Source organism: Haliotis cracherodii, unplaced genomic scaffold (assembly GCF_022045235.1).
Source record: "Haliotis cracherodii isolate W230 unplaced genomic scaffold, xgHalCrac1.p SCAF_17, whole genome shotgun sequence".
NCBI classification, from domain to species: domain Eukaryota; kingdom Metazoa; phylum Mollusca; class Gastropoda; order Lepetellida; family Haliotidae; genus Haliotis; species Haliotis cracherodii.
In genome coordinates, this window is record NW_027266272.1 from 2,846,382 (window position 1) to 2,858,623 (window position 12,242).

The following is a 12,242-nucleotide window of genomic DNA, read 5'->3' on the forward strand; positions in this document are numbered from 1 at the left end:
AAAATCGGTGGATTGTTTTAAAATCACGTACGTCTGTACAGTTAAATTATGTTTTAAGTAAATAGTGAGAAAAGTTCAACATTACCTCCCAATTGCAGCAGATATCACATGCGGCCCCTGTAGTGGTCAAGAGGGGATACTGCTTAACCGCGAGAAAGCGATAAAGCGATAAAGCGATAGAGCGAGAAAGCGAGAAAGCGATAGAGCGAGAAAGCGATGTCCCCTCTCGGCCACCATAGAAGACCTATTCTATCCCAGATCTTCACGGGTCGTGGAGCCAAGTTATGTTATTTATTCCCAGCTATATCACAGAAGCATGATAACAAATGAAATCGTAAGACATTTTATATCATGACCTCTACATTGACTTATACACTAATTTACCAATTATGCTGGAGATGGAACAATCTTTCCAGTCACTGCTTCAAGACAAACAATTTTCATTGAACGCCAAAATCTTGAAAATAATAATTCATAACATTTATTTTCCACGACATTCAGCATGGCCTGCAATATTTATTTATTTTTGTAAAACCCGAGTCACAAATATTTGTTTCTGGTATTTACACAGAATATCATATGGTCGGCACGTCTGGCGATGCCAGGCAGGTTTGCTTATAGTGACTTAGTGTTCTGGCGGAGGGGTCCGTGGCGTCCACCCAGAGCGGCATCCACATACAGGGAATCCAGGCTGACTTGGAGGGGTAGTACTTCTCGAACACTTGCCTGTAATACATGGCTTCCTTCGTCTCGGGGGTGTTGAAGGGGTACAGAGACGCTGCCTGTTCCATCGCTTCATCACTGACCTGAAGCAGTGGTTATGTCAGTGAATGGATTGTCAACATGACCAGGGTTGTGGCATGACAGCATCCAGCCTGGACACATCCCCGGAACAGTCACATGAGTCGACAGTGTGAGTACCTGATGGTAATGGTTCGTTGGTTGCTTTGTTGTTTTACGCCACACTCAGCAATATTCCAGCTATATGACGGCGGTCTGGAAATAATCGAGTCTTGACCAGACAATCCAGTGATTAATATCATGAGCATCGATCAACACAATTGGGGTCGATGACATGCATCAACCAAGTCAGCGAGCCTGACCACCTTACGACAAACATAGTCGCCTTTTACGGCAAGCATGGGTTGCTGAAGACCTATTCTACCCCGGATCTTCACGGGTCTGATGGTAAATTTACATGCTCTCACTGCTTTCTGTACTATTGCAGCCAAACATTGGAACTATTACTCCACTGTGCTAGTGGTTGAACCCGCAACCAAATGGCGGTTATTTTTAAATACAGTGATGCCAAGTACTTCCATCTATATCTTTGGTTTGTTTGTCAAGTGAAGTTTATATTCATCAGGTAAAATGTACCTTATGACGTCACATCTCACCTGTTTTTCGCAGAACTCTTGAATAATTTCAAACAGGGGCCTTTCGACTGATGAAACTCCATCGCTAAATCCTTCCTTGGGCCTCCACAAGATGTCCTTGGGCAGGAGGTTCATCTCACCGAAGGCTGACCGGAGGAGGTACTTCTCCACCCCCTTCTGAGGGACGCGGTCCTCGTTGGGGAGGGACAAGTAGTAGCTGCTGAACTGATGGTCAAGGAAGGGGACCCGGATCTCCAGTCTAGAGGACAAAACGTATGTCACCCTTTTTCTTATACATTTATTGCAGCATACTTAATGGTTGCATGAGCACGTTTAATATAAAACCTTCCAGGAACACCATCATGTAATGCTACTAAGCTGCCAAGTGAATAAAACCCAAACCATACCCATATCCAAAGTGAGTGAGTATGGTTTTACGCCGCTTTTAGCAATATCCCAGCAATATCACAGCGGGGGACATGGACTTCACACATTGTACCCATGTCTGGAATCGAACCTGGGTCTTCGGCGTGGCGAGCGAACGCTTTAACCACTAGGCTAGCCGACCGCCCGTATATCCAAAAGAAAACATTGACAATTGTCGATTGTTCGATACCAACTATATCATGAGCACGTGTTTATGAATGACTTTCAAATTGTGATAACAGGTGTTCGCGAAAAGTTCAGAATATCCTGTTCCACTGGTGGCGCGCGTCACAAACACATGCAAAAGCAAGTCAAGTGTTCACCTGAAAAGAAAAGCACGGGAACATACACTGAACAACAAAAGTTCCTGTGACATTGAATAAGATTTAATGTAAAGTTATGTTTTTTACCAAATCTGAATCACATAAAAGACTCCTGAAATTGTTGAATTTCCCATACTGACTTCAGAAAATGCGCGATTTCATAAAGTCCTCTACCGCTATCAAACGGGTCCTCTGTCTTGCAGTAATCCCACTCCATACCATAACGCTGCCGACCCCGAACCGATCTTCTTCCATTACACAATGATTGACGTAACGTTCACCTCGACATCGGTATACTCGAATCCGTCCATCGCGGTGGCTGAGGTGAAAACGAGACTCGTCAGTGAATAGAACTTGTCTCCACTGCATGGCCGTCTATTGTTCTTACAGACCCGTGGTAGAAAATGTCTTCAGCAACCCATGCTTGCCGTAAAAGCGACTCTGCTTGTCGTAAAAGGCGACTAATGGGATCAGGTGGTCAGGCTCGCTGACTTGGTAGATGCAAATCACCGTATCCCAATAGCAAGGATCGATGCTCATGATGTCAATCACTGGATTATCTGGTCCAGGCTCGATTATTAACAGACCGCCGTCATACAGCTGGAATATTGCTGAGTGCGGCGTTAAACAACAAACAAACAAACAAACCTCATCAACTCACCCCCAGGCCGATGTTGCCCTGTCTGCTCTCAACACATCATATAGAAACAGTTCGTCAAGCAGTCTCCGACTCTCCTGGTCCGCGGCCTCAGCTGATGGAGCTTTGTGGAAGTAGATGTATCCCTGGGCCAGCTCGTCAGACCCCTCACCAGACAGGATGACCACGGTGTCCGTCTTCTCTTTGATGTACTTGTTGACTTGGAACATACCTGGAAATGCATACATATTGTTATCGTAATATTATCATAATACCATAAGCAATGTCGACACATCTTCTCTTTCAATATTAATGGATTTTTTACTGAACGCCGTCATATAGCTGGAATATTCCTGAGTGCAGCGTTAAACAACAAACAAACAAATTATGACAAATGCCCTGAAGGACAAGGTGAGGTGAGGTGAGGTGAAATGGGGTTTAACGTCGCGTCCAAGATTATTGCACTTATATAGCGACGTGCATGCATGTGTGTGTGTGTGTGGCCGCTTGTACTAGTCCGGAGTGATGCCGATTTATACTGCTAGCACACTGAGATACCATGCCGCAGTTTAACATGAATACCTCACTCCGAGCCGACCAGTCCTTGTTTTAGCACCTTAATGCCGAGCGCCAGACAGGGTAACAACAAGTACCATCTTTCAACGTCTCTTGGTATGACGCGACCGGGGATCGAACCCCAGACCTTCCGCTCTCCGGGCGGATGCTCTACCACTAGACCACGGAGGCGGTCCCGAAGGACGAGGTGATGAGTGAGTTTGTAAATATTGCCTTAAGCAAGATCAGCAGCTGTACGTGGCTTCATGGATCAAGGAATGAGGGTGTTCCTTACGTTTGTCGCACATGTCCAGAACAGTGAACAAATGTTTTTGAAACAATTGTTAAATCACTTGCTGCTTTAGACTTGTTAGTTGTCAAGTAAATATAGACGTTCGGAAATGATCGGAAACGAGCAGGACACCATTGGTCTGGCCAATGCTGAAATTTCCCTGGTTTAGAGAACAACACTTCTGATGGTAAAACGAAGCAAAACGGTTTTCCAGTATTTTTCGAGAACACATCATATTAACAAAAGACTCACAGTCAAATTTAAATTCTGTCAAAGATTAATGGTAAAAGCAAGGTAAAACAAGTACAAAACAGAATCGAGTTCAATCTTGTCCATAAACACTATCATTACATACTACATGGATACTTATAAAATTGCTAAGAATGTCATGGAAAGGGGTTTTCAATATGCATGTCAAGACATTTGCAGTGACACCACCATTTGGACATTTTCTTATAATGTTTCACATTCAAGGCCCAGATGTCCCGGAGATGTTAGCAACGTGAAAAGTTAAGAAACAGACGAGCAGAAACACAGTTGACACCATGTGATGTAATTAACTGCTCTGTGAATTAGAGCATGACTAACTGTTTCTTCATTTTAATAGTACCAGCGTGACAATGATATTTTTTGGCAAGAGCGAAACATTTCCAATTCTGGATCCTGTGTTTGAAGTTTGATCCATGTCTTTTCAATAATTATGTTACAAGTAATTTGAATGGATATAAAAACATTTAGCGTTTTTGGTCAGGGGTCAATATGGATGTTTACATACTGTCAGGTGATCTGTTCCAGACCAATTAATAAGGCGTAAGTGTATTGTAATATGATAATGTTGTCATTACCAACTGCGCCCCGGATGGTTATGATATCATAGGTCTCAAGATGCCAGATTATGTCCCCCAAGACGTCAAGGACGTCCTCTGCTGTGAAGATAATCTCATGATGTTCGGTACCTAGGAACTGCGCTACCTGCCAACCAAAAGTAACATTCAATATTAACCTTTTACCTGCATTGTTTGTTCGTTGTTTAACGCCGCGCTCAGGAATGTTCCAACTATATGACGGCGGTCTGTAAATAATCGAGTCTGGACCAGACAATCCAGTGACTGACATCATGAGCATCGATTTCGCTGATGGAATACGACGACATGCATCAATCAAGTCAGCGAGCCTGACCACCCGATCCCGTTAGTCACCTCTTACGACAAGCACTGAAGTGTAACAGAGGCCAGACAATACCTGTGAAAATTGGAACATGAAATTGATTTTTAGGTAACATATTATGATGACGAAATACAACCATTATTCATACAGTATGTTATTTGTTCATTTATTGAAGTTATACGGCTTCCAGTTTGTATGATATACAGTAAACTACGGTTATAACGAACTCAAAGGGACCACTAACTTTAGTTCGTTATAACCGTAGTTCGTTATAAGCTTATATACAGTATAACAATAGCAAATAGTCGGGACAAAAATCAGTTCGTTATAAGCGTGTTCGTTATAAACGTTCTTTACTGTATCTGTAATTCACATCCATGGAGGAGGTCTGTATGGGGTAATGTAATGGTTCAAGACTCACCTTCCGGGCTGCCATGATATCGGTTCTCCCCGCCATGCCAATAGAGAAGGTCTGTATGGGGTAATGTAATGCTCAAAGACTCACCTTCCGGGCTGCCATGATATCGGTTCTCCCCGCCATGCCAATAGAGAAGGTCTGTATGGGGTAATGTAATGCTCCAAGACTCACCTTCCGGGCTGCCATGATATCTGTACTCCCCTCCATGCCAATAGAGAAGGTCTGTATGGGGTAATGTAATGCTCCAAGACTCACCTTCCGGGCTGCCATGATATCTGTACTCCCCTCCATGCCAATAGAGAAGGTCTGTATGGGATAATGAAATGCTTCAAGACTCACCTTCCTGGCTGCCATGATATCTGTACTACCCCCCATGCCAATAGAGAAGGTCTGTATGGGGTAATGTAATGCTCCAAGACTCACCTTCCTGGCTGCCATGATATCTGTACTCCCCTCCATGCCAATAGAGAAGGTCTGTATGGGGTAATGTAATGCTTCAAGACTCACCTTCCTGGCTGCCATGATATCTGTACTACCCTCCATGCCAATAGAGAAGGTCTGTATGGGGTAATGTAATGCTCAAAGACTCACCTTCCTGGCTGCCATGATATATGTACTCCCCTCCATGCCAATAGAGAAGGTCTGTATGGGGTAATGTAATGGTTCAAGACTCACCTTCCTGGCTGCCATGATATCTGTACTCCCCTCCATGCCAATAGAGAAGGTCTGTATGGGGTAATGTAATGGTTCAAGACTCACCTTCCTGGCTGCCATGATATCTGTACTCCCCTCCATGCCAATAGTGAAAGTTTGTATGCGGTAGGGTAGCTTCAGTTCCTTGGCATTTTTCACTAACAACGCGGCCACCAGACTCGAGTCGAGGCCCCCTGGAAAGTGAAGGACAACGTTTCATGAGAGCACATCTTGTTTTACGCGGTACAATGTGTTCCAGACATGTCACGGTAGTCTGTATATGATTCCATCTACGCTGACAAAAACTATCAAGCATTTAGTACTGGAAATCATGGGTTGAATCAAGGAAAACTGCAAGTAGTTGGTTGAAGCATTTAGTACTGGAAATTATGGGTGGAATCAGTGAGTACTGCATGGATGGAAGCAGTCACGGCTATGGATAGATTCTAAAACGCATATGTTGTATTTTGTTGACCTCTTAAGACATATCTCAGTGCGCAGTAAAACAGACAAGGACAAACTTATCCCAAACACAATTTACCTGACAACAAACAACCAACCCTTCTCTCGGCCATTAAACGCTTCTGGACAGCCGTTTCTAACAGCAACCGGATGTTCTCTGACACGTCACTTCCTGTAGAAAACGACACAATAATTGTTCCATCGTATGCGATACCAGTGTGTTGGTGAACTACTAAACCAGAATGATAATGTTTCTGCGATAAAGTTCGGTTTTGACTTTGTAAAGTTCTACATTGGTTAACAGCATCACATTAACAATGCCCTGATCTCGCTGAGGACCTCATCAACATGAAAGAAAATATATATTTGAATGCTCGTTTTTCATAAACCAAACCGGTATGCAATATCAAATGATACTCTACACTATGCTGACAAAGACACTAACATCTGAAGTAATCCCCTACCTAGTGTACCCGACAAAAGGCGACTATGCTTGTCGTAAGAGGCGACTAACGGGATCGTGTGGTCAGGCTCGATGACTTGGTTGATGCATGCCATCGTATCCCAATTGCGTAGATCGACCGCCGTCATATAGCTAGAATATTGCTGAGTGCGGCGTTAAACAAACAATCTATTTTATACAAATAAAACAAAAACCCTGCCAAGTGATTCGGAGTCTACAGGTGTTTTGTACAGGGGTATGTCGCCAATAGAATGAAACTGTTTCATCTCCCGGAAGGTGGCTCGTCCGTTGTTGTCGAGGTCGTACTGTTCCACTGTACCGGGGGCGACGGAGACGATGTTAGCATCCTCATCAGTGAGGTTATGCGTTAGACCAAATAAACCTGTGCGGGGTAAAGAATTTATTGTTGTCAATATTATGGTTTGATTGGAGACGGACACTTCAAGAAATATTCCTATATTCCTATATTCCTAACTTCTTCAAACTCCCTATTATGATTATTTATGTTATGCATCATTACTATGAAGCATGTGCACATTCTACTCACATTTTAGCCACTGGTATATTTAATGCTGTTTTCAAATACGTGTATATATTATCAGCTTTTATGTTTGGAGTGCCACTGAATTATAGTTATATCCCAATCTGAAGTTGGGTAGTATATATGTTATGAAAGAATCTAGTATTGTGTATAGCTATTTTCTCGAAGCTTCTTATTCATATGATAAACTGAATTTTATAGACAGTTTTTAAAATATGAATTACCATTTTCACTATTAAACAAATAATCAAATTACCTTTAACACACACACACACACACACACACACACACACACACACACACACACACACACACACACACACACACACACACACACACACACACACACACACACACACACAGATATTGCTGTTAAAAATCACGGACCTTTCGCCTCCGAGCACACAGCTAGGAAGCCATTGTCTGTCACAAGCTTGAAGCAGGGGCGGACTCCAAACGTGTCCCGACCAATGAAGACCTTCCTGTTAGCCGTGTCGAGGAGACAGAAGGCAAACACACCATCCAGGTGGGAGGGGAAATCAATACCATATTTGGCATAAAGATGTATGATTGGTTCTGTGTCACAGTTGGTGCTCAGATGAAATTCATGCTCTTTTGCTACCTAGGATTAGATATCACAATTCAATTATGTAGGAGTAGAAGGCTACTCAGTGTGTTTGATCAAACGTGAGCGTTCTTGTGACAGATGTTAGAGGCTTTACATATGGTATAACTCCCATATACCCATGACTTAATATGGAATAACACTGCAGGTCTAACTTACCCAGTATGAACTTGGCGTCCAAAACCTACTGTAAAAGATAACATGAATATGTATGATTGGAATTTGATGACATATAGCATACGTGATCTCTAAGGCGGGTCTCCATCACATCAACATTTAGGGGTGACTTCCGTATAAGGCCACTTGCGGTAACATTATGAAACTTAGCTCAAAGTTCAGGTAACTTCGGAATAATGCTTGAAAAGTCAAAGCACTTTGCAATCAGTTTTGATGACTTACTCAAAACCTGTCATGTATCAAGGTCCTGGCTGTGTCAAGTTATTCACTCAGGACATGACTTGTAATAGTTTCATTCAGAAATTATTGTCAGTGTAGTGTAGAGACGACATATGTTTAACACCGCCGGAGTGTGCAAAAAGTGATGGTTTTTTTTCGATGTAAATTAGATGGCAAGACGGTCAAACTCACTAGGTATAGGGTGGACATATGACACTGTCATGTCCAATGTGAAGGTCATTCAAACATAATAGTATATTTCGGACTGTATTAACAGTAAGCTTATTATTACTTTATTATTTATATTTGCAAAAACTCATGCTTTCAATGTGAAATTGTCTAGTTGAGACTGAAGGTCAAGATCATTGAACCGGAAGTGCTAACCATGTTCCTCTCCCTTAGTGAAACTAGAGGCATAGGACATATAATTCCACAAAGCCAAAGTAATACCATAAGACGTGAAATGTTAATAATGGTAGCTTCTGGCATTGAAATGATGTAACGTTCGATCTGTGAAATGTTTAGTCATTTGATAAAATGGCTGTGACCCCTTGTCATGTTTGTAATGTATTTTGCATGTTGTGGGCGGCACTGTTACCCATTGCTGTAAGCGACCGGAATTAAACGCACACGTGCTTTACAACAACCTGCCTCATGTCGTTCTTACAATATGGTAAAATGACTATGGAATAGTCATCGTGTCCAGTGACGAAGCGTCACAGTATGGTGAGAGAGTTTTGCGGCATTCAGGAAGGATGGTTATATCAGAGACCATATAATATATCTATTATATGGTCTCTGGTTATATGGAGGAATGCACAAAACAAGGATTCTTTCGATAGGGTATCAGTTTACATGTGTGTAAATATATACAGTGTTACGTAACACAGGGCAGTATTCGTGTTTGAAGAATTGGCCTACAGAATGAGTGACAGGATGACCTACTGATTTATAGTTGTAGATCTCCCCGTTGTATATCAGCCATATGTGAGGATGGGTGTACAGTCTCATTGGCTGCATCCCTCTGACGTCATCAACGATAGCCAATCGGTGGAAGCCAAGACAACAGTTCTGGAGATGGTTGATGTTTTCTATCCTGAAGGCGTCTGGTCCACGATGTGCGACCTTATGGGCAGCTTTACACTGCACGGAGACATGTACATCACTACCGAACACGGCCCAGATCCCACACATGGCGTTGTCACAATGCAAGCCCCTGAGGATATACAATATCATCAGTAGGTCCTTTCTCTTTTCTAAAACCACTCAATGAAAAAAATAAAAATAGAATAATGATTGATGAATATACATGTATATTAATAATAACCTCCACATCTGCTGTCGCCAATCTCAGGATATGCTATGCATGAACATAAAGTCCTGATGTCAGATATACAACTTGTATGTGGAGAGTGAGTGAGTGGGTATAATTTTACGCCACTTTTAGAAATATTCCAGAATATCAAGTTGGGTGATGCCAGATATGGGCTTCACACATTGTACACATGTAGAGAATCGAACCAAGGCTTCGATGACAAGCAAACGCTTAAACCACAGGCGATATCACCGCTCTGTTCTGGAGAGACTATCGGGTATTGCTTAGTTTAGTCCCGAAAATGTGAACAACTCAACAAAAAGCGGCAAGGCTTGAAAGATTATTGTGTTCCCTTGTGATGAAAGGTTCACCGTTAAGCATATATTGCAAGGGATTCACATTATCGAAACTGTACATCTGAAAGATCTCTTTTCTCGTGTAATCGGGCATCTCATCTTAAATTACTTGAAAGAAATCGGTCTGTATGATATATTTTAAATATGTATATGAATAAGTAATTGCTTCTTTATAAATTTGGTGTGATGCTTTTCTCAGCAAAGCGGTTAAAGTATCGTAAAGTTATTGTCCACCTGTGTGACACGTAATTTTAAGCCAATTCAATATTGACTAGTATTGTGCACAACCGCCAGTAGCTAAAGTGATGACGTAAATCCTGCTGGGGTATCATGAATTTGTGCAGTTTCAGAATAGAACCAAGCACAATTATGCCAAGACGTTGATTTTTCCGCTATACACCAGTACCACTCGACAAACGTAAGGAAAGACGTCATTCCTTGATCATTTTGTCACAAAACGTGGTGATCATAGCTATGCTTATAGCCCTCTCTTTAAAAGTTCAGGAGAATTTGTCCAATATGAAAGCAAATATCATCCTACGCTTACTGAGATACTGTCTGTGTGGAATTTAGGGATAGCCAAGAGGTACATGTAGACATCCCCATGGCAACCATTGTGCCCCCCTTCTTCTGATCTGTTTCTTTAAGGATACGAATTTGTATTCGGAATGGCAAAATCAAAACACTAGAATTTGGTCACAATGTACATCGCAAGCTTCAGGTACATCGATGATCTGATATCGTTCAATAATGGTCCGTTAGTCAATTCCCTTCCACTGATTTACCCACCTGAACAAAAAAAAAATAAGGAGACAAGTGAAACTGACTCATCTGCTTCATATTCATACATGAAGCTTCAAAAGTGCGTATCGGGGTACATCATTTAAGGCCATGTGTCATTTCTATCTCAAGAAAGTGAAGGGGCGGTCGGGTAGCCTAGTGGTTAAAGCGTTCGCTCGTTACACCGAAGACCCGGGTTCGATTCCCAACATGGGTACAATGTGTGAAGCCCATTTCTGGTGTACCCCGCCGTGATATTGCTAGAACCATACTCACTCACTCAAGAAAGTGAAGTCAAGTTATACTTAATCAAGGGATATGATAAATGATGACATTATTCAACCACTGTTGTACTTTACTGACTTATGCGTGAAAGTGGATATATTGCAACTGTTAATTTTACATGCATTTCGCGTAGTAGTGTTATTGTCACGAGGCTCATGTGTGCACGTAAATGGCGTATGAGTGGAATGCATAATTTCGTTTGTTAAAAGGATGGAACACAGCAAATGAAGTCACACGTGTAGACGTGACGTGACGCTAGTGTTAAAAAAATATGTTTGAGGTGAGGTGAGGTGAGGTGAAATTGGGTTTAACGTCGCGTCCAAGATTATTGCACCTATACAGCAACGCGCATGCACGTGTGTGTGTGTGTGTGTGTGTGTGTGTGTGTGTTCGTTATCGGTCCGAGAGAATCTTACCATTGAATACACATAGACGTTTCCTCATCTAAATATTACACTCTCAGGAATTCAGCGATAGATATGACTTGTTACCTTGTAGTTATAACAATAAGCGAAATGACTTAAAATTCCCCAGTTTTTTTAATAATACAAAACTAAATGTGATAAAAGCTGTATACATTTTTGTTTTATTGAACAAAATTAGATGAAAACATATATGTTCTCTGGGTAACTAATATATGCAAATTGTAAATTGTACATTATTTACCTTGCTGTCATGTAACTTAAATATATATGTATAATCTTCATATGCCACTGTCACAAATACATAAACAAAATCTTGTCCGATGAAATGATGTCTGGATGCCACGAGAAAGAATCTTGTTTATTTCCACGTCATATTGTTCATCGTTTACTTCTCGTACAGGGCGGTCGGGTAGCCTAGTGGTTAAAGCGTTCGCTCGTCACGCCGAAGACCCGGGTTCGATTCCCGACATGGGCACAATGTGTGAAGCCCATTTCTGGTGTCCCCCGCCGTGATATTGCCGGAATATTGCTAAATGTGGTGTAAATCTATACTCACTCACTATTTCTAGTACAGTAAGTGTAATTTATTAGACAAAAGCCAGTGTCGTCCGTTTCGCTTTGAACCAACACCCACCCTGTCAATATCTAATCTGTGCGCATATAACTGTTTCCGGTCTACCGCGGGGTTTGATGGGGTGTCAGTGCCG

At 41.9% G+C, this 12,242-nt stretch overlaps 1 protein-coding gene across 1 annotated transcript; it reads right to left on the reverse strand.

Annotated features, from left to right (window-relative positions):
* Nucleotides 1-575: 575 nt before the first annotated feature.
* On the reverse strand, nucleotides 576-9,610 carry LOC139464233 (asparagine synthetase [glutamine-hydrolyzing]-like). Its single transcript, XM_071245755.1, has 9 exons — nucleotides 9,320-9,610; nucleotides 7,741-7,975; nucleotides 7,012-7,194; nucleotides 6,429-6,521; nucleotides 5,954-6,081; nucleotides 4,455-4,581; nucleotides 2,787-2,994; nucleotides 1,398-1,635; nucleotides 576-806 (listed from the first exon to the last, which is right to left on the reverse strand). Exons 1-9 carry the CDS (start codon nucleotides 9,608-9,610, stop codon nucleotides 576-578), a joined length of 1,734 nt encoding a protein of 577 aa, XP_071101856.1.
* Between the last annotated feature and the right edge of the window lie 2,632 nt (nucleotides 9,611-12,242).

What these genes read in the sequence shown, in the direction of transcription:
- LOC139464233 (XM_071245755.1), bottom strand. Translation starts at nt 9,610, where the DNA reads ATGATATTGTATATCCTCAGGGGCTTGCATTGTGACAACGCCATGTGT. An exon ending in TGTGTGCTCGGAGGCGAAAG is followed by an intron (nt 7,195 to 7,740) that starts GTCCGTGATTTT and finishes TACCCCGCACAG; the next exon opens with GTTTATTTGGTCTAACGCAT. An exon ending in TGTAGACTCCGAATCACTTG is followed by an intron (nt 6,522 to 7,011) that starts GCAGGGTTTTTG and finishes CGTTTTCTACAG; the next exon opens with GAAGTGACGTGTCAGAGAAC.